Here is a 26681-nt window from a genome sequence, read left to right on the forward strand (position 1 = left end):
GGGACAAAAGGGATGTGAAATAATTTCATACAGTACTCGTGCATGGCTCAGGGTTACCGATAATGGTGCTGAAATTTAACCCCGAGCCACACTCGGGAAAACCGTCAGGGAGGTTAAGCCACCTGCTTGAGTACAGTTTTTGAAAATATATTAAATTACCTTAAAAACAATATATAATAATTATTTGTATATTACTTATGGTAATTAACCCTTTACCACCCAGGCCAATTCTGACACGTCTTTCCTACATGTAATAATCATCATTTTTGTGCTAGAAAATGACTCAGAACCCACAAACATTATATTTAATGAATAATACATTTTATGTTTCATGAATAAAAAATAAAAAACACTAACGTTAGCCTAATTTCTTTGATAATGTTACACCGAGTAAATAGATATCTACACTTTAAAATTGCTCACACTTGTGGAATAGCGCCAAACTTCAGTACTTATAAGATTAAAAGAAGAAACAAGTTATTTGGGACTTTAAATGAGGATAGTGGGGCCTTTCAAGTCCCCTCCTCCATCCTGGTTCAATATTTGAGAAAAAAAAAGAACAAAAGGTGGGACTTTGAATGAGGCACACAGGAGCAGAAATATAAATTGGATAAAATAGCAGTTTTTAATAAATTCATTCAAAAATTCATATATTCACATATTTATGCACATAGCTATATATTAATATTCAATATTCCATTAAAAGATACATTCCAACAAGGACTTTTTTGCAAATATATGAAAAAGTTGAGATATAAAAAAATATAAATAATGATATATAAATGCGTGACACATTGAAGTGTCACTAGTTGTAAGCTCTACACGTTTCGGGACCTTATAGCCACTCACCAGGAGCAAAACCGTAGTGACTACCTATGAATAGGGAAAACAACATTTTTTAATTTTAAGTAGTCTGAAAAGCAAGTGGGTATATCTGCGCAATGGTGGAGCAGCCATGAAAGTCAAGCCAGCCAGAGGGGGCACGTTCGGGCGACGAACACACAACACAGACAACACCCAGGATGGGTCAGGGTGTGGGAAAAAACACAGGTGGGTGATGAAAAAAGGTGGTCTCAATGGGGGGAAAAACCTGAAAAAAGAAAAATGACTGAGTGAGTGAACTAATGGAAATAAGTGAATGTGAAGGGGGTGAGAAGAAATAAATACCTGCTAAAAGTTGAATAAGGGCATGAGAGCCAAAAAAAGTGTGGTTGCAATAAAAAAAGTGATGAAAGGAGACCGGGGTGTGGGACCCTGCACAAGGAGAGGCTCATGCGGAGAGCGCCACCACAGAACCGCCCCCAACGTCATGCACCAGCAACCCAAGGGGGGCAGGAAGGCGCCACAACGCCGCCAGTCAACCATCCAAACTGGCCAGCCAAGAACGTCAAGCTGGGCCCCCTAAGCGCTGGAGATGGTGAACCAAGCAGCCAGTATAAGTGCGCCAAACATCCGGCGCAGGATGCATGACGTTGATGCACAGTGGGGGAGACCCCGCCCGCCCCACGTCAGAACAGAGCGGAGGGGAAATCCCCAGTGCGTGTCGCAGCTCCGGGATGTGATAAAAGAGGCACGGCCATAGGACAAACAATGGCCGATGCCACCAATGCGCACATATAATGTGAAAGATCAAAATAACAAAGATCAAGAAAATGGGATAAAATAGCATCCTATTAGTTGTTTCTGTATGGCGATAGTCAAAATAAATAGTTTGAAAGCTGAAAACAAAAACAACTGAAAAATTAATTAGTAAATAAAATATATTGATTATTAGTGTGACCATGTGCCTCCATCCCTAATTATTTGATTAAAAGAAGAAAAAAGTTATTTGGGACTTTAAATGAGAATAGTGGGGCCATTCAAGTCCCCTCCTCTATCCTGGTTCAATATTTGAGAAAAAAAAAAACAGAACAAAAGGCTGGACTTTGAATGAGGCACACGGGAGCAGAAATATAAATTGGATAAAATAGCAGATTCAAGTCTCCTCCTCCATCCCGGTTCAATATTTGAAAAAAAAAAGAGAACAAAAGGTGGGACTTTGAATGAGGCACAAGGGAGCAGAGCATAAAAACACAGGTGGGTGATGAAAAAAGGTGGCCTCAATGGGGGGAAAAACCTGAAAAAAGAAAAATGACTGAGTGAGTGAAAAATAATAAAGTGTATGGAGGGTGAGGGAGAATGAAGGGCAGATGAGCAAAGAGTAAGATTGAAGACAGTAGAGAGGCCACCTTTTTTCATCGACCACCTGTGTTTTTTCCCACACCCTGACCCACCCTGGGTGTTGTCTGTGTTGGGTGTTCGTCGCCCGGTCGTGCCCCCTCAGCTTCGGGATGTGGCATCTCTGGCTGGCTTGACTTTCATGGCTGCACCACCATTGCGCAGATATAGTTGTAAGTCCGTGGGTCAAATGTATTTATGTGGGGTTTCATATTTTACATTTGCCCACTTGCTTTTCAGACTATTTAAAATAAAAAAATGTTGTTTTCCCTACTCATAGGTGGTCACTACGGTTTTGCTCCTGATGAGTGGCTATAAGGTCCCGAAACACGTAGAGCTTACAACTACTGTTATGTGCACACAATCATTAACCATGTATAAACGTTCCATTTTGATATACATTTTTTTTGTTTTTGTTATTTTCTCTTCAATGTGTCACACATTTATATATCATTATTTATATTTTTTTTATATCTCAACTTTTTCATATATTTGCAAAAAAAGTCCTCGTTGGAATGTATCTTTTAATGGAATATTAAATATTAATATATAGCTATGTGCATAAATATGTGATTATATGAATTTTTGAATGAATTTATTAAAAACTATTTTATTTATTAAAAGCTATTTTATTCAATTTATATTTCTGCTCCCGTGTGCATGTGGATGCTCTTGCACAAGCTACAGTGTATATATGCGTAATTCAACAACAAGTGTAGTTATTGAATGTATGCCTTAGTGCTCTAATATTCAAATGTGTGCCTCCTAAGCTGGTTCATGCCCAAAACGTGATTTTATTTTATTAATTAATCTATCCTATATTATTAGCATTTTAAATGCGCAGACCATATAGAAAAAAATGCATCAAATGTGCTCAGCTATTTTTGAGGCCGGATTCACATTTGTGCATCACATGTTAACATTGGTTATGTTAAAGCAGCCCAATCATTTTGAATTAGTTAGCAATGCACCTATTTGTGGCAAAAATTCCTTTTTTGGGTAACAAAATGCATGGCAAGACACCACTTTATATAATTTACAGCCCAGCACAGCAATGCATGTAGGGTTATTACATGGGATTGCAAGCCGCCACCTCCCCAAACCTAAAAATTTGTCCCCAAATACAACCAAGAATGAAAACACTTCACACAATCGTTTGGCATGAAAATTGGCCACAGCACTTTATTGGTTTACATAATAATACAAAAAATATAATGAAAATAATTTATTAATTTTCAACAACCATAAGAAATTATACAAAACCAATATTAGCTTAGTTATCAGAACTCGAGCCAAACTGAATCAAATATAAACAAGCAAAACGTCCCCGTCAGCTGGCAATTGTTTGATGAACAAATACTGGCCTAGCCCATAACCGTTTCCATTTTAATACAATTTTATAATCCTAAATTAAAAAGATCAAGACCTATATCAGGACGATGTACTCCATTTTGCCTATAAAGGCCTGGAATTCCACCTTTCAAATCCAAATGGCTGTATGAAAAGCCATTAAAAAATGGTAAAAACTTCTCTATTGCTCTATTAAGTCTTTTCCTAGTCTCCAAAACTCTACAATGTGGAGAAGACAGCCAGGAAAAATGAGGTATCATTTCAGAGAACACAATGGTTGTATAAAGAGAAGTTACCGTAACTTAAACCGGTGATATTTTAATGCCGCTATCACCCCAGAAGAATTAGCCGAGGTTGTAAAAGACTTACCAGCTCATAAGTCTCCAGGCCCAGATGGACTTTCATACTCATATTACAAAACGTTTCTCCCAATTCTCAGTCCGCACCTGATATTGCTCTTTACTTCTTTAATGAAAGGTACCATTCCACACTCTCAATATCTCCATGCTCATATCACAGTGATCCCTAAACCTGGGAAAGTTCCCTCCCTTCCTGATAATTATCGTCCCATCGCTCTACTTATTTTCCTTTTATTTACTAAAATCCTAGCTAACAGGCTTACTCCGATTCTCCCTAGACTTATACATAAAGACCAGATGGGCTTCGTACCCACCAGACATGCTGGTGATAACACTATTGACCTGATTGATTTACTTAATAAGAACTCTCGCCCAGCTTTGATCTTAAGCCTAGATGCCCAGAACGCCTTTGATAGGCTTAGCTGGCCATATATGTTTGCCACCCTCTCTAGATATGCATTCACAGGTCTGTTTATTGCGGCTTTCCGTGCTCTCTACTTCCAACCATCATCCCAAGTTCAGCTGTCTTCCTTCCTGTCACCATCATTCCCTCTAAGTAATGGTATGAGACAAGGTTGTCCCTTGTCCCCCTTGCACTCTATCCTTTGCTTAGAACCCTTGGCAGCAGCCATTCAGTCCCACCATGACATACGGAGGGTCTTTTTTGCGACAGAGGAAATACAAGCTGTCTTTATATGCTTACGGCATCCTATTGACTCTGACCAGTCTCCATGCTTCTCTTCCCAATCTCCACAACTTATTAAAAACTTTTGGCCTCCTATCAGGATATAAGATTAACACTAGCAAAACGGAAGCCTTACCACTACATATCCCCCCTAACTCTTGCTACTCTACAACTAAACTTTACATATCATTGGTGTTCTCAATCCATCAAATATCTGGGGATCCACCTAACCACTTCATACTCTACTCTTTACCAGGTTAACTTCCCTCCTCTTTTTAAAGACATTGGTCGCCTTTAACGTCAGTGGGACACATACCCACTTTCTCTCCTGGGATGGATCAATGTCCTTAAAATGTCTATACTCCCGAGACTCTTGTATTTATTTGAAACTCTACCACTTCCTATCCCAATGAAACATCTGAAATCTACACAAAGATCTTGCCTTAATTTGATATGGCACAATAAAACACACCATATAGCTAGTTCAGTGGTACTCGCTCCCCATTCTCGTGGAAGCCTGGGGGCCCCAGATCTTTTTGAATATTATTATGCTACTCACCTCAGAGCGAACATTTCATGGTCAAATAGAATGGCTTCTAGCAGATGGTCAGAGATGGAAATGAGCGTCACTTGCATGGTACTTTCCTGTGCAATGATATGGTCAACCTTAGACACATCCATTACTCAGCTGAGAAGCTTATGTTTAAACCCTATGCTGTTTACTCTTTTTATAAGGAAAAAATGCTTGCACCGCTTCTCTCTCTCTCTTCCCCATGTCCACCCCTATTAAATGTGCTTCTCAATCCGGACATTTCTGATAGCTTGTCTTATAGCCAGATGTACCCATGGTACCCATTGAGCTCCTTTATTATGTTAGCAGCTTATTCCTTTGGAGTGGTTATCTACTTCTCCACCCACATTATCTCAAATGCAACAAGCTCTAACCCAAATCTGTAGAATGGAACATCTCACTACTGTGGTTTGTGATCCTAATCATTTCTAATCCAATTTTCAAAAATTTGGGATCATTGGGATAACTCTGAACTCAACTCAGAATCAGTACCCCATACATCTGATTAATTACTTTTACTCTACCCCCCTTTTTTTTTTGTATTGCAATATAATATGTTAATTTTCTATTTTACACCCATTCTACCATGGTGTAACCCCATCCCCCGATTACATAATTTTCTAAGGCGATTTTTATTCTTTTACTATTACGTTCAATATCCTTTTACAGGAGAACCCTTGACCCACAATTTGCTTTTTTTGATGGTTTAATATGTTTTTAATATATATATTATCCTGTGGCCTGGTATGGTTCAGGAGGGGAGGGGCGCTCACTCATCACCTCCTTTCCTGACCTGCCTGGCTGCATGTTTAGATAAGGGACTTGGTATGGATTTTGGGGGGACCCCATGCTGTTTTTTTCACATTTTGGCGTGGGGTTCCCCTTAAAATCCACACCAGACCCAAAAAACCTTGTACAGATAGGGGGGGATGCTGTTTTTCTTTTTTTTTACTTTTTTTTTGCCGGCAATGTTTTTTTTTATTCAGCTGTCAGCAGGGAAGCTCAAAGCTTTGCCCATACAGCTCTCAAAGAGACAATATGATGATTTATTGACCTCAGAATTTTAACCTTAAAATTTAAAGGGACAGGATACCATAAATGTTAAACTATATGAAATTAAATTTACCCATTATCAAAAGGTATGGAGAGGGGCGGGGGGGCTGCAAGTCCATAAAAATGGTCCCAAACAAGTGCCCTCTTTCTACAAGGGAATAGGAGAGAGCTAGCCCCAAAGGAAAGAGTAAAAAGCTCTAAATGTTAAAATGCCCTAATGAACACTACACAAGAGGGTATAGTTTTGAAGCCTGAATTTGAGATTTCTGAGTCTGGTATTTGTATTTAATCTGTGCACAAAACATGTAACCATATCTCATGTCTCTTCATCTGAATTTGCTCATTAATGTTAGTCTGGTGACAGTATGTTTCATAATTGTAAGGTTGTCTGCAGGTAAAGATCTGGAAATATTTCTTTTAGATGATTTCTATATGGAGAAAGGGTAATTTGGGATTATAGTTGACTACAATTAAGACTCTGCTGTTTTTTAGGCTTGTCTTTATGTTCCAGGAGTCTGTACATGTGTATTGAGTGACTGTGTGGATATAATCATTTGTGGATGCTATTGAAAGAAATAATAAACATATAGTACTCACAGTACTCCCAAGGAGGCAGGAAGACTGCAGATGCTAATTAACAGAATTGCTACCAGAGATTACATTTATACTGTCACTTCTCTGCAACTTGATCTTAAAGTACAACTATAGGCAAAACTTATTTTTTTCACTTTGGATAGAGTAAGGAAGGGCTATAACCCATCAGATTTTTTTCACCATCTGTGTCTCATTGCGGAGATTTCTGTTCACTTACTGTCCTGAAACAGGAAGTGAGAGGAAATCCCTGCAAATTAAGGGAATTCCTTGGGGACCCCCAGGTCACCAGAACTACAGTAGTGTCCCTAGTGGAAGATTTTCCCTCTATTACTTTTTTGGGGACAACCCAAAATTTGGAATTTTCTTTTACTTTCACTTTCAATGATAATGGTAAACAGGACAAATAGAGAGGGTGAATCTTCTTAACAGGTACACAGACAGCAATAAAACTAACAGGTGTTCTAATCCCTCTCTACTTTATCCAAACTGAAAAAAAAAAAGTTTTTCCTTCAGTTATACTTTAAGCTTACCCTAATTTATGGAACTTCAGTAATGTGATTATCCAAGAAATTGAGTCTGGGTCTCTCCGCTTTTTTAGTTTTTTTTAAAAAGTTTAAATCTGACCAATGATTGTATCACGTTAAAGACTCAAATTTTGTCAAGGAGGCCAGGTTTTACATTCCTGTAACCTTACTATTTGAAGCTGTAAATAAAGAGACGAAATAGAGTTGTCACCAGAGCAAGAAGTGAGGGTAAACCTTTCAATGGAAACACTTGTTCCTATGACAATATTCTAACTCTTCCCTACTTTATATACAACTAAAAAGAGCATGTTGGCTTTTCTCCACTAATACTGTTTAGATTAACCACCTCATTACCATGCTATACCTGAAAGATGGCTACAGCGGGGCTCTCTAGTTCCATGGATGTCCTCCCATAACCACGCCCCCAGCGTGCCCCCTCCATAGGACACAGCTGATCACAGATCACAGTAAAGGGCCAATCACAGTGGCCCTTTGTGAAGGAAGGACTGCGATTGGACGCTGTCTCTGTGTGAGGAAAGGAAAGCCAATAGCCAGCAAAGCTGTCAGCACAATGTTTACAATGATAATTGGGGCACTGATCATCAGTTCCCTGATAATCAGTGCAGTCCCAACAGTGTAGATCAGTCCCACACATCAGTGCCCATCAGTGTCGCCTCATTAATGCAGCCTCATCAGTGTTTCCTCATTAGTGCCCATCAGTGCACATCAGTGCAAAGAAAGCTCTATCTGTCTCAAAAAAATTATAATTTCATTTGGGTACAGTGTTGCACGTGCAATTGTCATTCAAAGTGCGACAGCGCTGAAAGCTGAAAACTGACCTGGGCAGGAAGGGGCTGAAAGTGCCCAATATTGAAGTGGTTATGAGGATACTATATATAGTGGAAGTAGATCTGGGGTTTAATGTTACAGATTAAAATGATATTTTCTCTCCAGTTAAACCATCAATTATTATGTATATTAAGTGGTCAGCCCTATACATAGCATGTATATATATTTTCTTCCCAAAAGGGAAATTTTTGTGTTTGTACAAATGTGTTGAAGATTTAGGCCTTTAAATGCAAACCTTTTTGTAATATCGCTCTAAGTTTTACTCTGAAGTGCAATAAACAATCCTTACATCAGAATTTTGTTAATTTATATTTTCACTGATTTGTTATCTTTTTTACATTTTATCTGTATACAATGCTCTTGTTCTGAGTCTAGCTACATATTGTACTGTGCCACTTTGGTTTTTATAAGCTTATATGACTGTAGAAGGAACTGTTTTAAAATTGTGTATATCTTAAGCACAGAACACAGGACTGGTATGCATAGACTATGGATTACATGTTGTTACATTCAGGCGATTGGACAGAGGCAACATTTTTTTTTAGGGTTGCCCCTCGAGTATACCAATATAACTGCCCATTTTGTGGGGATCTAGTTTTTTTTTGCTACTGTCCTTAGGTGATGGATCTATTCTTCCCTGGAGAAGTATTTTTTCTTTTTAAACCATTGAAGTTTTTTTCATTTTACTCTTCCATCAACATCTGACTGCTTATTCCCCTGTGCTACATAATAGTTTCTGGATTGGTTACCCTCAGTGTGTACCTCGAGGGCCATACCTGGACTCCACTGCATTGGGTTGGCCTGTAATGTTTGCTTCGGCACTGGATCCTTTGTCAGGTGTTTGACTTGGAATGAAGTGTAATGTGGGAAGTTAGCTGCAGGGTGCTATACAGGTTCAGGGTCATGGTCCATTTTTACTGTTCCCAGACCCTGAAGACTCCTCTGAAGGTATGCCCACTGTTACAGGCGTAGCCTGGATCTTAATAAGCCCAGCATTGTGGATAAGGTAAGACAGGGTTTCCCTGTACATGGATTTTCAATAACATTTTAGATAATGCAGTTTAGTGAGCAGGGGAATTAGATGTTATTAAATTTATTAAATTAAACATGTTTTTTGTGTGATAACCACACTCAAACATATAAAATTATATCACAATGTATCATAATTTCAACAAATATGTATATCGAACTGCTACAAAGACTTGCACCCCAAGTCTAGTGCAATATGTTGAATCATTTTCTCCAAATAAAGTCGCAGTAAGCAAACAAGTACAGTCCAAGGACTTGAAAAAGGTGCCGCTTTGATCAATATCGGAGAAATATGAAGCTGATGCAGACTGACGCAACTGGAACAATTTTGTGTTGGCAGATTTTTCCTTTCAGCAGGTCGGAGGGTGTCAAGCATTGGGATCTATATTGTTGAACGATGTGATTGACGATGGGGTTAAATTATGGGGCTTTTTTATATCGAAGGAATTGTCTAAAACCGTTTCTATCTTTATAAACACTTGACTTTTTTCTGTGAATGAGTAAGGGTACAGGCAGTATCTTGGAGCCTTATTGTTAAAGAGGGCTTCCAGATAACTTTAAGCCCCCCACACACAGATCCCCCACAACCAATGGCCAGGGTTCTGGGGAAGAGGCCCCTGTCCTCATCAACATGTGGATAAGATGCTTTGTCCCCCCTTATAGAATTAAGGGGGGTCACACTGGATCTTTTTTGCATGGCATCTCCCTTAAAATGTATACCAGAATTGAAGGGCCTGAAGGGCCATATACAAATTAGGGGGGGAACCCCCACTCCATTTTTTTAAACTATCCATATCCATATCTCTTTGCTTACATGTCAGGGAATTCTTAGACATCATGTAAATGAATAGAGCCAGTGACGTTACTGGTTGCAAATAAATCAGCAATGTTTGCACATGCTGGAATCCCTATCCCTAACAACCTCTGACAGCAGGAAGCTGTTGTGTATAATAGTAATACTGTTATTATACTGCACATGACCTTGGGCTCATGGCTAGGGCTCAATCCAATAAGGGGTGTTGTGACTGAACCTTAAACCCATTCCTATTCTTGAAAATGTAATTGGACAAGTCTCAACAATCTCTCTTATATCCATGTGCAGGATTTTGTGGCTAAAGGCGTGGACTGCTAAACATGCTTTTAAGAAATGTCTTCTATGCATGCCCTTTAATGGTGAATGCCTCTATGGGGAATCCCTTGACAATTTTATCAGGGAAGGTATTTCTTTCCTTCAGAAGTCTAAAGCCCCATATACACTATCAGATTTGCTGCTGATTTTTGTCTTCAGATTTACTAAAACCATATAATATGAGGTCAAACCTTAGGAGTTTCAATTTGTATGCAATCAGGCAGGCCCTTGCACTACATGGTTTTGGTAAATCTGAAGACAAAAATCAGCAGAAAATCTGATAGTGTGTATGGGGCTTTACATTTTGATAACTACAACAATATGTTTTACAGGCTGGGCAAAATATACAATTTCTTGACTGTACAGGAGACATTGTACCCACAGAAGTCACAACTTCCCATCATTAAACTGGAACTGAGCACCATTCATAACATTTGACCTCTCTTCTATAAGGTCACCTAGTCAGAGTACAATCAGACAATGCTATAGCAGTTGCCTACATAAACCATCAAGAGAGCATCAGAAGCCTAGCAGCCCTGAAAGTCTGACACTCTCATGGGCAGAAACGTATATTCCAGTTCTTTCTGCACTCCACATTTTGGGAGTGGACAATTGGCAGGTGGATTTTCTAAGCCGTCAATGCCTAGACCCAGTGGCATGATCTCTTTACCCCAAGAACTTCCAAAATCTCTGTCAACGGTGGGGAAAACCCAGTGTGGACATTCTGGCTTTCAGGTTCAACAACAAGCTGAACATACTTGTGGCCAAGACCAATTATGCACAATAGACGTTCTGATGTCTGTCTTTTGGACTTCCAACTTGTTTATGCCTTTCCTGTCATGGAGATCCTCCCTTGTCTGCTGTGCAAGATAGGAAAGGATTCCAGTGATTTTGAAAATTGGCCCAGAAGAATGTGGTACACAGGCATACTTAGACTTCTGGCAGGCAAGCCTTTTCCTAACCAAGCAGACTTACTGGCCCAGGGCCTCCTGTTCCATCCTGCCTCTCTGTCGCTAGCTTATATTGAACGGCTATTGAAACCAAAGTCCTAAAGTATAAAGGTATCTCTGACTAACCCATACTAGGGTGGGTGAAAACATAAATAATATTAAGAAGGGGTACCAGAAACACAGTGTCTCAAACCATTTCAGGCTTTATCAGTAGAGATCCCGGGCAGTTAAATTTTTGTACAATAGATAAAATAAAGAAATATTGGTGAGACACTGATATGAGAAAATCTGTGGTCAAAAACAAAACCCAGATAGATGTATCAACTGTGCATTTTAAAGGATAAGTTCACCTTTTAGAAAAAAAATAATAAATGCACAGGTAACAAAAATATGCATTTATTATTTTTTCCTTTTGGAGCCTGTAAAGCATTGCACCAGCGATCAGAAGATCGCTGGTGCCATGCAGGTCTCCTTCAGATTTGTCAATATATCTGTGTTACCGTACATCCCGTATGGGCAGACAGATACACTGACAGGAAGAAATCAATGAACTACCATGGCTTATCTAACAATGGAGCATTGTTTTACAAATTTTTTTAGCCACTATTATGATTTTAAATAAATTAGTATTGCTATAATTTTATTATGCCAAATGATGGTGCTATAGAGTTCGGCTGGTCAAATAGCGATGTATAAGCACTTTAATAAAATTGTATTTTATTTATTTATTATTTATTAGCACATTACTGTCATTGTATGGCAAATCGATTGACTCAATATGTTTCATTATGGCTCATATTACGTTTTAACCGATGCCCCATTGTTAAAAATATGGCTGATATTCATTTGGGTGTAGTGGGTGGTCACGTTCCTTGGTAATTGGTATATAATGTGGAGGTGAGGGGTGTGAATTCCTGCTTCAGAGGATGTCATACAAGAATGATGAAACGTGTAGGGCAGGACCCTCAGGTACATCACTTCCGGTTTAGTGGAATGCATGCTGGGGAACCAGCACCACTTCCGGTTTTACTACTGTGAATACCTGGCTGCATTTCCCACATTGTAAGTGCATCGTTATTCTGATTTATGATGTAATAAAAATGTTATTACACTATGGGAAGCTTCTTCTTTTCTTCTTAATGGTCCTGCTCCATATGTCTGGTGGCTCTAGGAGGACTTAAAGAGGTACTGCAGTCTGCTCACATAATTTGTAATAAAAACATTTTTGCCATTCTGAAGCTTCCTTCCAACCACTTTACATATTATTTTATATATACTGTGATTCTGTACTTGCCAAATATGCTGCCGAAATCTCCCTCCACTGAGTCTGGGTGCAACCATTTTAACTGTGGGCAGCTGAAGCTGTTGCCTGTTCACTTCCTGGATTTCTGTGCTGCTGAGTCTGACTACTCAATACGCACTTCCTAGTCTTGTGTCTGTGCAGTAAGCAAACTGTGGTGCACATTGTTGTTTATAAGTTGCCACAGCTTCTGTGGAAGTTCATGCCCTGTTATTGCAAAGTATCAACAGCATGGAACACAGAAAAAACCGAGGAAAGAGTACATACTATGCTTGTTCAAACAGGAAAGCAGCAAACCAAAGTATTTTATATTTTACCATGATGTAGTATATTTCTTATCCAAACTGCAAACACTGAGTAGACAAGCCTCAGTGGCAGCCGAGTCCTGACACAGGATCTTTTCTCACACACAATTCCTCTGTGTCAGGGAACTGCAGAGAGCTGCGTGGAGGCGGGGCTGAAGCGCGGAGAAATAATCTTCTATGCAGATGAGGTAAGGAGTGTGAATTTATCCAGGGGAGATTGTGCAGACTGCCCTGGGGGTGTAATAAGTGTATAGGGTGAAATCGCCACATAAAAAAGAGAGAACGCCATCTTCCTTTCACTACACTAGACAAAATTCTATTCCTCTGTGAAAGCACTTGGATCCTTTCTGTCTCCTCCTATCCCCACCCTCATCCAACCCCCTCCAGCCCTGTAGCCATGCTCAGTTGTATTCAGCTCTCCTGCGTCTCCCCGCCCCGTTCTCCTCTCGTCCCCGCTCCCCTCATCCCCACCCCCTCCTCTGCCAGCTACCTTTCAGTGAATGAACAGATAAGAAGAAACGAGCACTGCTGGGAAATCTGACGTTTCTCTCCTGGGAGTCATTGCAATGCAGGAAACAGCATCTAACACCTAGGCGTTTTTCCTGCAATGAAAGAGGAAGAACAAAGAATAAGGCATTTTTTTCCACCAAATTATAGTTTTGATTTCCAATGATTACACAGCAAGGGCAGAAGGTTCAATTGAAGGAAAAATGAAAAAATTACTGAAGTTCCACTTTAAGAGGCAAGGTAGGATTGATGTAAAATGGTATCTTTATCAACTTCTCTGATTGATCACACCTTCTCCCTGGTCTCCTTTTCTGGTCCTGAGATGTACATTATACCAACAAGCATGATTTGACTTTCTTGTGTTTACAAGAGGTCAATTTTGTCTGGTGAGTGCATTATATGTTGACTGGCACATGGTGGAATGAAGCACATATCATCTTGTGGTCCACGGGTGAGGCTTGAAACAGTGAATACAAGTTTTGTTTTGGGTGAGTGCATTATATGTTGACTGGCACATGGTGGAGTGAAGCACATATCATCTTGTGGTGCACGGGTGAGGCTTGAAACAGTGAATACAAGTTTTGTTTTGGGACTCACTTGGACATTTATTATATGTTCAGGGCTGTCAGGGCCAACATCAAAAGCAACAACCTCTATTCACAAGACTGAGTCCCTCTTTGTCCTGCCCTTGAGCCCTAGTAGATAACACCCTGCCTCCTGCTCCACCATTGCCAGGTGGATCAGACAACTCATTCCAGGGCCTATGTCTTTATGGAAAAGGTTCCTCCCTTTCATATCCAAACCCATTTCACCACAGCTGTCGATGCCTCCCTGGCTTTTCAGCAGATTTGTAAGGTTGTCACTTGGTCTTCTGTTCACACTCTCTAAGTTCTACCAGGTGGATGTTCAGGACTCACCTTACGCAAGTTTTGGTAAAATCTTTATATTAGAGTACAGATTTATGACACAGGTTCCTTCCCTCTGTGTCTAGATCACTCTTTATTGATGCTATAAAACCTGTAGGCTCGTGGAGTTGGTGGGATTAAATATGCGCACTCTAGAAGAGGCCCTACCAAAAGCTTTTGCCAGTGTCCAATTAACTGAAGTAGTAGCATATAACCCATGATCTATGAATACCAGTACTGTGACTAATCTTAAGCAGGCTGAATTTAGGATTGAGAACTATGGCAAGGAGACACACACTGGGGTTTCTTGGAATATAAATGCGTGATTAACTGTATCCTTACTTAAAATATATTTCATGCAATCAACACTTTACCAAAGAAGTATGGCAGAAACTTAAACTACAGTAACTGATTTTCTGACTCTTCATGTCAAGACTAGTTCCAAAGCTGATAGCTTACATATTACAGTATTTTAGAATTGTGTTTTACATAGGTTCAATACTTTCTGTAAGCAATGTTCATGGCTATACTGTATAATTCACCTCCCCTTTTTGTTGGTTATGGTTGTGATGCCTTTGATGCACAGTACATGATTTTATCTGTCATGTGAATACTACATTCATTATTGAACACATGTTTTTCTTTTGCTATTGAAGTTAAATTTATAACTCAGTGACGACAGCTAACACTTGCAACATCTGTGCTCATGGGAAGCTTCACCGTGTAGACAGGGGCAATATGCAGAACACAAACAAAATATTTTCCCAATGTTTGCAAAAGAATGCTGCCTGTTTTTATCAAAGCATAATGTTGTGATGAGACAGTGGGAGGAATGCAAATGTATGCAGTAAAGTATGTTTGACCAATAACTGATGCATGCCATAGGCTCTCTGATAAGTACAGTGTGGTCTGCTTCACTCCATTTGTTCCTGCCAGTCACACAAATACATCAGAAGAAAACATAAAAACTGCTATTGGATACTGTAGGGAGATTGTCCCAAGCAAGCTGCTAGGATTTATATCTGACAGATGTTAGAATTCCTAAATAGACCATCACAATGACTATATCAATCTCAAAAGATACAATCACAGACTGTCCTTGAACAAGATAACATTTAATCAAACTGTGTTAAACCTTTTGTACTCAGCCTAATATATTTGTTATTTATATAACAGGAAGCAGTTATTTTAAAGGATGACTAGCAACATGCAAAAACAGGGATAATCTTTCTACAGATCCAGGCAAGAAAAAGTATTGAAGACACAACTTACACAATCTGCTCATTGATATTGCGCTGAGAACAAAATATCTACTAACTATACTTACTATCTACTTGAACTTAACACAAAATTGACGCTTCCATTTCTTGCTAAAGTGGGCAATGTCAAACAAAACAATTAACAAGTACAGTATCTCACAAAAGTGAGTACACTTCTCACATTTTTCTAAGTATTGTATTATATTTTTTCATGTGACAACACTGAAGAAATGACACTTTGCTACAATGTAAAGTAGTGGGTGTACAGCTTGTATACCAGTGTAAATTTTCTGTCCCCTCAAAATAACTCAACACACAGCCATTAATGTCTAAACTGCTGGCAACAAAAGTGAGTACACCCCTAAGTGAAAATGTCCAAATTGGGCCCAAACTGTCAATAGTTTGTGTGGCCACCATTATTTTCCAGCATTGCCTTAACCCACTTGGGCTTGAGATCACCAGAGCTTCACAGGTTGCCATTGGATTCCTCTTCCACTCCTCCATGATGACATCATGGAGCTGATGGATGTTAGAGACCTTGCACTCCTCCACCTTCCATTTGAGGATGCCCCACAGATGCTCAATAGGGTTTAGGTCTGGAGACATGCTTGGCCAGTCCACCACCTTTACCCTCAGCTTCTTTAGCAAGGCAGTGGTCATCTTGGAGGTGTGTTTGGGGTCGTTATTATGTTGGAATACTGCCCTACAGCCCAGTCTCCAAATGGCGGGGATCATGCTCTGCTTTAGTATGTTACAGTACATGTAGGCATTCATGGTTCCCTCAATGAACTGTAGCTCCACAGTGCTGGCAGCACTCATGCAGCCCCAGACCATGACACTCCCACCACCATGCTTGACTATAGGCAAGACCCACTTGTCTTTGTACTCCTCACCTGGTTGCCGCCACACACGCTTGACACCATCTGAACCAAATAAGTTTATCTTGGTCTCATCAGACCACAGGACATGGTTCCAGTAATCCATGTCCTTAGTCTGCTTGTCTTCAGCAAACTGTTTGTGGGCTTTCTTGTGCATCATCTTTAGAAGAGGCTTCCATCTGGGATGACAGCCATGCAGACCAATTTGATGCAGTGTGCGGTGTATGGTCTCAGCACTGACAGGCTGACCCCCCACCCCTTCAACCTCTGCAGCAATGATGGAAGCACTCATCCGTCTATTTCCCAAAGACAACCTCTTGATATGACGCTGAGCATGTGCATTCAACTACTTTGGTCGACCATGGCGAGGCCTGTTCTGAGTGGAACCTGTCCTGTTAAACCACTGTATGGCCATTGTTATGTTATGTTATGTTAAACCACTGTTATGGCCATTGTGCTGTAGCTCAGTTTTTTGCCAATCTTCTTATAGCCTAGGCCATCTTTATGTAGAGCAAAACAATATTTTAAATGAAAAAATAGTGGCGCTGTGTTCAGAACAATAAAGTGACACCAAATCTAGCTTATCAATAACATCTTATAATAGTGAGACTAAACATTATGTTACATAATGTTTAGTCTCACTATTATGGGATGTTATTGATAAGCTAGATTTGGTTTCACTTTATTGTTGTGAACACAGCGCCACTATTTTTTCATTTAAAATACTGTTTTACTCTATTCTTTAATATAAGTGGCAGCTTTAGGGATCTCTACATATTTACATGAGAGCAGTGATGGGACACCAAGTTTAGGTGCGCAAAACTTGCTGACCGTCATTTGAACATCTTTATGTAGAGCAACAATTCTTTTTTTCAGATCCTCAGAGTTCTTTGCCATGAGGTGCCATGTTGAACTTCCAGTGACCAGTGTGAGAGAGCGATAACACCAAATTTAACACACCTGCTCCCGATTCACACCTGGGACCTTGTAATACTAACAAGTCACATTACACTGGGGAGGGAAAATGGCTAATTGGGTCCAATTTGGACATTTTCACTTAGGGGTGTACTCAATTTTGTTGTCAGCAGTTTAGACCTTAATGGCTGCTTGTTAAGTTATTTTGAGGGGGACAGCAAATTTACACTGTTATACAAGCTGTACACTCACTACTTTACATTGTAGCAAAGTGTAATTTCTTCAGTGTTGTCACATGAAAGCAAATAATAAAATATGTCCAAAAATGTGAGGGGTGTACTCACTTTTGTGAGATACTGTAAATTGTTCCACTTATTTTGATTGGCATGCAGAAAATTATTAGGAAATTTAGCAAGCTTAGAGTTGAGTTTTGTGGCACCAATTAATTATGCTTTTATAATATCAAGTGGAACATTATTAGGTCCTCTGCCAGGTCCATGTAACTTTCTTTGCTACATCTATTATAATGTTACTTATCTGTCCTACTGTAGCCATGATATGCTCTTGGTGAAACCTACTGCTGACTAATTGTGTAATATACCAGTCACGGTTTAAAAAAAAAATACTCTTATGCCCCGTACACACGGTCAGATTTTCCGATGGAAAATGTTCGATAGGAGCCTTTTGTCGGAAATTCCAACCGTGTGTAGGCTCTATTGGACATTTTTCATCGGAATTTCCGTCACACAAAATTTGAGAGCTGGTTCTCAAGTTTTCCGACAACAAAATCCGTTGTCGTAAATTCCGATCGTGTGTACACAATTCCGATGCACAAAGTTCCATGCATGCTCGGAATCAAGCAGAAGAGCCGCAATGGCTATTGAACTTTATTTTTATCGGCTCGTCGTACATGTTGTACGTCACCGTGTTCTTGACGTTCAGAATTTCCGACCAACTTTCTGTGACCATGTGTATGCAAGACAAGTTTGAGCCAACATCCGTCGGAAAAAAAAACATGGATTTTGTTGTCGGAATGTCTGATCAATGTCCGATCGTATGTATGAGGCATTAGTCCTTACAGCTCCTGAAACTCTGTGTGCATGAGACCATAGAATAACATGGAGAGGTATTTTTAAGTTGCCAAAAAAAGCCTGACACTGGTAAAAGCAGCTGTAAAAATGCCGTGTGTGCATGGGGACTAAAGGGTGTATTTATAAAAAAAAAAAAATCTTCAGAGCCATTTGTTCTGTGAAACTGCATGCACGTTCTTTCTGTGCAAATGGAGGCAAAAATGAATGTTATTAGTTTTTTTTTTCTCTCCAGGTTGAATATTTTCATTAACTCAGAAGAGAATGAATCAGGAAAGAACACAATATGGCCACTAGATTGAGCTGATGGGTCCTAAAAAAAAAAAAATACTTATTTACTATAAATGCCAGCTCCATCTAGTTTTTATTTTATTTATTTCAGGTACTTTTATAGCGCTGTCAATTTACACAGTGCTTTACATTCACATCAGTCCCTACCCTCAAGGAGCTTACAATCTAAGGTCCCTAACTTACATTTATACATACTAGGGACAATTTAGACAGGATCCAATTAACCTACTAGCATGTCTTTGGAGTGTGGGAGGAAACCGGAGTACCCGGAGGAACCCCACGCAGGCACAGGGAAAATATGCAAACTCCAGGCAGGTAGTGTCATGGTTGGGATTCGAACCAGCAATCCTTTTTACTGCTAGGCAAAAGTGCTATCCACTACACCACTGTGCCAACCTCTAGTTGCCAAAAATTCAACTTTTCCCTATTCACTTTTTTGTATGAATGAAAATCATTCAACCTGGAGAGAAAATAGCATAATAACATTCGGTTTTGCAGCTTAATAAGGCAAATGTCACTGCAAAGTTTTGTTTTTTTTTTTTCTAAATACACCCCTCACTGTTAACTGGATATTACTGCCTGCAAGCATTTATTAGGTACTATACACTAAACAAAGACTACATTGTTTACATGAAGACTAAAGCAATTGGTGTTCACATAAGGATACACAATGAAAGGTAGTATCTACAGTAGTAATATATTGTTAATGCGTAGAATTTACCAGTAATTTGTCTGGAGAAAGAATTGCAGTTGTACATGAAGACTTCTTACTCCTCAGGGAAGCCAGCATTACAAATAGGGCATTGGTCCAGGGGAAATTTCTCCCCATAGTACTTGCCACTCTAAACTTGTTAGCTATTAATAACATTAATGTCATATCCTCAAACAATATTCCAGTGGTTATTTTACACTTTTGCTAAGCTTCTGCTTAGTTTCTTCTAGTCAAGCTATCATTCCAAACATAAAAGTCAGTCACTGAAAAATGTTAAGTCCATAGAGCACTGTAGATACATAGGAAACCTTTCATTCTGTCAAATACTGTAGCTAAGTTTTCACTGGGTCATTATTTTGTAGGCTTCACTGTTTCCATAGTAGCGGACTGATTTAATGAGCTCAACTGAAGGTAGATATTTTAATCTTGGAGAGACAAACCTTCTGCAAAGGATGCTCCAAGAATACAACTAAAACGAATATAACAACTGCAACAATGAATTGTAAAATGTTCACCGGCTTGAAAAATGTGCTCTGTAATATTAATATAAATATTGGTTTATTAGCAATAATTATAAACCCCTTAAACTACCTTAGAGACACTATTATTTCATTTGAAAATTATTAGACATGTCTTGTAACAGCAAGATTTAACGATGAGCTGAAGATTTCTTTGGAAAATCATTGCAGTGTATCGACGCAGCTTATTTGTGCATTATGTACACTGATAATGCTGTAACACAAATCATTTATATAAGGACCCTGTATGTGTTCAATATCAACACCGGTTACTCTAGTTAGAATGTGCTGCAAGTGAAACATACCCTATTCAATGCTGAGCAATAACTTGGTCCAAAAATATAAATCAGCTGCCAAATGTGTTCTGTGCAGTGGCATAACAATAGCCATAGTGGTCCATACAGCTTCTATGAGACCTGGAGTGCGGGGGGGGGGGGGGGGCTTAGGATGTTAAAGAAGAAACTAAACTACAAAGTCTGCAATATAGTAGGATTGCCTTTAGTCACAGATTTCCCTGTATTGTAAGATGCATTTGTATAGCTAGCTTAGCATTGTGGGTTTATTGCCCTCAGAGTGTCTGTTACAGACTGAAACAAACCCTGTATTTTTAATGCAGTAAAAATGCCAGAGCATCTTCTAAGCTAAAACCTAAAAGGACACTCATAGTTGGTAATTCTGCACAAATATGCAAAGAAGCTGGAGTTTAAAGTAGATTCTGTTATCCTAATAGAGTAATCATGTGCAAATGCCCTAATAATTTAGTGAAAATATCTGTACCTATTGGTTATGTTAGTTGATGATGAGGCAATTAAATCTGACATGTTTTGCTATGTACAATGTTTTTGGTGGTATATTGACTGACTATTCGGCTATTATTTTAAAGTGATTGTAAATTCTCGTTTTTTTTTTTCCTAATAAAATAGCAAACATGGTATAATTACCCGCTTGCCGACCTGCGCATGCCAATTTACGTCGGCAGAATGGCACTGGTAGGCAAAACTGGGACGTCCCCTTTAAGAAGCGGTGTCGCTGGCGCGCGCCCACCTCTGGCAGCACATGCACGCACCCGCCGCAGTCTCCGTGACCGCGGGTCCCGTGGTCTTGATGTCCGCCGGGTGTCCGCAATCGTGTCACAGAGAGGAAGAACGGGGAGATGCTTTTGTAAACAAAACATTTCCCCATTCTGCCTAGTGACAGGACAGAGATTACTGCTCTCTGTCATCAAGAGCAGTGATCACTGTCCTGTGTGTTGAAGCCCAGCCCCCTCACAGTTAGAATCACTCCCTAGGACACACTTAACCCCTTCACTGCCCCCTAGTGGTTAACCCCTTCACTGCCGGTGTCATTTACACAGTAATCAATGCATTTACGTAGCACTGATCGCTGTATAAATGACAATGATCCCAAAATAGTGTCAAAAGTGTCAGATTTGTCCACCATAATGTCGCAATCCCTATAAAAATCGCAGATTGCCGCCATTACTAATACAAAAAAAATAAAAAATAAAAATGCCATAAAACTATCCCCTATTTTGTAGACGCTATAAATTTTGCGCAAACCAATCAATATATGCTTATTTGATTTTTTTTGTTTTACCAAAAATATGTAGAAGGATACATATCAGCCTAAACTGAGGAAAAAAATATTTTTTTTTATATATTTTTGGGGATATTTATTATAGCAAAAAGTAAAAAATATTGAGTTTTTTTCAAAATTGACGCTCTTTTTTTGTTTATAGCGCAAAAAATAAAAACCACAGAGGCAATCAATTACCACCAAAAGAAAGCTCTATTTGTGGGAAAAATAAGGACTTCAATTTTGCTTGGGTACAACATTTCGCAACTGCGCAATTGTCAGTTAAAGCGGCACAGTGCCGAATCGCAAAAAGTGCTCTGGTCAGGAAGGGGGTAAAATCCTCCAGGGCTGAAGTGGTTACCTGCTCTGTTGCAGCGGATTTGCACAGAGCGGCTCATATCCTTCTCTTCTCGGGTGCCTCTTCTGTGCTCCTGTCTCCTCCAAGCAGCTTGCTATAGGGGCACGGAGCTGTGGTTCGGCTCCGCCCCCTCTCTCTCCCCTGATTGGCTAACTGACTTTAATTTTTTTCCGGTGCTGTGTCTCAGCCAATCATAAGGGAGAGTTCCTGATGGCCGAGGCACGCGTGGACATCGCTGGACAGGTGAGTATTAGGGGGCCCGAGGAGGGCTGCTGCACACAGAAGGCTTTTTATCTTTTTATCTTAATGCATAGAATGTATTAAGATAAAAAAAACTTCTGATTTTACAACCCCTTAAAACTTTTTGCGTTTGTACGATTTATTAAAGATAACAATGTATTATTTGTAACACTTTGTGTGGCATGTTTTTTGGCACTTACAAAATCCTTCATTCACTCAATCCAGTCAAAGGATATCTTGTAGTAAGTGCACGGAGGCTAGGTTGACAGCTCTCCTGCTGCTTGTCCTTGATTTAGGCACCCTTTATGTTAAGATCAATAACATGATTTGTCATTGCCAGCTGCTACAGAAAAAAGATAACCAGGGTGCCCAATGATTTGTAGTTACGCTCCTGGTTCTGTGACAACTACCTTTTAAAACTAACCGTATCTACTGTAAACTACTAAAAATCATATGCTGTACATAGTCACATTTGGTGCCACTTCTAGGCTTCACTCTGATACAAAACTTTACATGGTGAAACGTTTAGTTCTCTTTTCTACAAAAAAAAATTAAATGATTGGCAATCTGCAACACAGATATGTTCTTAAGACCCTTTTCACACTGTGGCGCTTGAAAACTGCCCATAAAACATCAGGTGTTTTTTGCGGTGCTTTTGCAGCTCTGTACCCATTCATTTGTCCAATTGTTAAATGTATTCCTCACCAACATGGCATAATCTAAAGAATCTTTGTCAGCTGTGGAATTATGTCTCAACACACCTATGTCAGAGCTTTCTGAGACTTGTGGTTTCACAATTATTAGGGAGATCCATGTTGTCCTTCTCTGGTATAAAGAAAAGTCCATCATCCAGGCTTGCTCCCACTTCCACGTTTAATGGAAGGTTTCCATAAGGAAAGATGAAACTTTAATAAATATGATTTAGCTCAGTTGGTTAGAGCGATGAGAGCTTCTACTACAATTTCCATGTTACCTCAGACTTTGTTCAGCTGCGGATCGTGGAATTTCCATTTCATTCAGCTCCACATCTTCCTTCTTGATTGTGACTTTAGCAAGCTCCTTTTCTCTTTCTTGATTGGCTTTCTGTTCTCTTGATCGCCTGTCTCCAATTACTGACATAGCCGTCTCCAGGTTGGAGCTCTGGATCTCCTTCTCCTCCACATAGTCGGACACTCTCTTCAGGTCGGCCGCCCAGCTGTCATGTTTGCGAGGCTTGTCAGCCAGCCGCTTGCTGCAGTTCACCTCATTCTCCAGCTCCACATCCCCCTCCGCCATCATGTTTCCTCTCACAAACCGGAAGAAAGGCGACAGACCCAATCGATATATACCATAGTTTGTGGACTCTATAAGTTTCCTACAGGCTAAATAATAAACACTGATTTGGGATATTTTTACCAAAGAAATGTAGCAGAATACAGGTTGGCCCACAATTTATGAAGAAAGATTATTTATTTGCAAAATTTTATAACAGAAATGAAGAAAAAAATGTTTTTTTTTTTCCCAAACGTTTCAATCTTTTTTCATTTATTTAGTGTTAAAAAAAAATAAAAATAAATTCATATGGGTAAAGTGTTGCATGACCGTGCAATTGTCATTCAAAGTGTAACAGTGTTGAAAGCTGAAAATTGGCCTGGGCAGAAAGGGGGTTAAAGTGCCCTGTATTGAAGTGGTTAAGAAAGCTGCAGCACTCCTCCAGTGACAAGCAGTGCTGTGTGTACACTGCTGGCGTGTGAGGAGATCCCAGCTGTTAGCTGTATGCAACTGACCTTACCATATGCAATTTATTCTGCTAAAAAGTGTGAGTGAAGTTTTACCCTTAGTTTATAGGGATTACATATTACACTACCTGCGCAATGGTCTCTTTTTTTTGTTGTTTCATACTGTGGAAGTTCTTTGAAAGCCAGAAGCCAGCCCATGCTAATGAGCAGCTGAATATATGAGCAAGCCATCTGTCACTGGGGATTACTTATTGAAACCTGTCTATATTTATCAATCACCAAAGACGTTATATTTCTTCACAGCAGTATACTGTCCTATTGAGATATCTGTGCACTGTGGTTCATCATATTAATATATCTCATCTTTCTTTTTCTCTTTTTTATTGTGTTCAATAATTTATTATCACATTGATATTTAGTTATAGGATTTTGTTATGGTGAAGGATGTTATGTTATCTATAATTGGCTCCATTTGATTATTTTGCACATGATTCACTGATGATATTAGCGCATTATACATTCTGAATATATACAACACTTTTTGTGTGATATCAGTTCACATACACAATAATTGCAGCTATATTATTTGGTTATCTTCTAGTATTTGTCACTTATTTATTTATTTACTAGTTCATATCAACGCTTTAGTACACTTTTTACTTGGTTGGTATTTTGGGACTAGGTTAGTGATGTAGCTGGGGGCAGAGTTATGGATGGTTTTGTAAATTATTGTTAGTACTTTGAATTTTATTTGTTGGGTGAGTGGAACCCAGTAGAGGGATTGGCAGAGAGGGGTGGAGGACACTGAATGGTTGGTAAGGTGGATGAGTCTTGCAGCAGCATTCATTATGGACTGTAGTGGGATAGTCTATGTAAAGGTAATCCAATGAGGAGGGAGTTGCAGTAATCAAGGCGAGAGATGACCAGGGAGTGGATTAGAAGCTTGGTGGTGTCATTAGTTAAAAAGGGGCATATTCTGGAAATGTTGCGGAGGCTAAGGCGGCATGATTTGGACAGGGATTGTATGTGGGCTTGAAAGGACAGTTCAAAGTCTAAGGTTACCCCTAGCACCCTGGCATGTGGGGACGGACTGATAGATGTGCCACTGATCTTGACAGAGAAGTCAGGGGATGGGGCACGTGGGGGAGGAAATATTAAGATCTCAGTTGAATTGGAATAGAAATGAGATTGTGTGGATTGCGGCTGCTATCAGAGGATGGGGGGTGCCAGGTATGTTGGCCAAAGGTAAATGATGGCGGTCCAGGATTTGGGGAAATATCTCCAGAAGTTAGGAGAAGCAGAAGGGTGAGAGAGGTGATATGAGAGTGTGACTTATATGGGAGGACACTTCCCAGTGGCCTGCAGGTTTTATTGGTATATGGGTTCAGAATTAGCAGGAGCTGATATGTGCAGTAATAAGGTGAAGACAGGAGTGAGGGTGATATATATAAGCTGTGGGGTGGAAAGGATGGGTGATGGAGTGAGAATTTAAGGAGAGAGGATGTAACTGTGAGAAGGAAAAGTAGGAAGTGCATGATACAGATACAGAGTGGTGAAATTGAGAGGAAACCTGAATGAGAGATGAAAAAGTTTGATGGAGAATCAGGTCACCTGTAGTCTGTTTAGTGTGCTGCAGAAGTCTGTTGTATATTTTCACTTTGTGCATTCGCTGAAGTGCTGAGCGGAAGTGTAATACTTGTAATACTAATCCAATATGAATACTTTATCCAAGATGATAGTTTCCAATGCAATCCCAGCCTATGCAAACCCCTGCCTGTGCATCCCCCAGGTAAGGCCTAAATTTATACTGAGTTTGGGTGGGGGAATTGCCAATTAATTAGTCAGGATTGCATAGGAGGAACACATGGCTAACAGAATGAACTTCTCACACCAAGACTCACTACAAGACACAGCAAGAGAGCAGAAAGGTCAGAACCATAAAGATAGGAACTGCTCATAATTTAGGTATAGACAATAAGAAAGTAAAATAAACTTCACTGTTATATGGACAGAGGTAAAGAATTTGAAGGCAGCATAGATCACCAAAAGCACATACACAGAATTTAGCAAGCAGATCCCAGTTTCAATTAAAGGTGGAAGATGTGGTTGAGCTGACGCAAGAGCAAAGTTGCAGTGGTGAGTCTACAGCAAGAGCTCTGCAAGTCACAGTGACCCCTGTGGTGGGATGACTATTGCACAACAACAGAACCCCTAATTTTCCACTTCTTGATTCGAGTTTGAACACTGCTGATTGGCATTCTCAATTCCTTGGATATCTTTTTATATCCCTTTCCTGTTTTATACAGTTCAACTACCTTTTCCCGCAGAGCCTTTGACAATTCTTTTCCTTTCCCCATGACTCAGAATCCAGAAATGTCAATGCAGCACTGGATGAATGATGCAAGGGTCTGTCAGGAGTCCAGAAACGTATTGACCTTTTAGGCCAGGTTCACACTGGTACGACACAACAGTCGTACCACTTTGAATCCGACTTTGCCCTGCGAATTGAAGTCCAAAATGCATCTGACTTCAATGAACAGGTATCCGACTTTGATCCCCTTCAATACCAGGCACTGTGTCTGGTATGAATCTTTAGGGAGAACTCCACGCCAAATTAAAAAAAAAGAAAAAAAGGGTTCCCCTTCCAAGCATACCAGGCCCTTTGTTCTGGTATGGATTTTCAGGGGAACCCCCACGCGGAAAAAAAAGTCACACAGCCCGGCAGGTCAGGAAAGGGGGTGGGGATGAGCGTGGGCCCCCCCTCCTGAGCCGTACCAGGCTGCATGCCCTCAACATGGGGGG

At 39.8% G+C, this 26681-nt stretch overlaps 2 protein-coding genes across 12 annotated transcripts in view; one reads left to right on the top strand and one right to left on the bottom strand.

The window, feature by feature from the left end:
* LOC141144787 (poly(rC)-binding protein 3-like) overlaps nt 1-26681 on the top strand; it is a 1428155-nt gene that overhangs the window by 535530 nt on the left and 865944 nt on the right. The gene's annotated exons all lie outside the window — the stretch shown is intronic.
* On the bottom strand, nt 23131-23439 carry LOC141145882 (huntingtin-interacting protein K-like). The gene has a single exon (XM_073632695.1). It carries the CDS (start codon nt 23437-23439, stop codon nt 23131-23133), a length of 309 nt encoding a protein of 102 aa, XP_073488796.1.

The sequence above is a fragment of the Aquarana catesbeiana genome, linkage group LG05 (assembly GCF_042186555.1).
Source record: "Aquarana catesbeiana isolate 2022-GZ linkage group LG05, ASM4218655v1, whole genome shotgun sequence".
Taxonomy (NCBI): domain Eukaryota; kingdom Metazoa; phylum Chordata; class Amphibia; order Anura; family Ranidae; genus Aquarana; species Aquarana catesbeiana.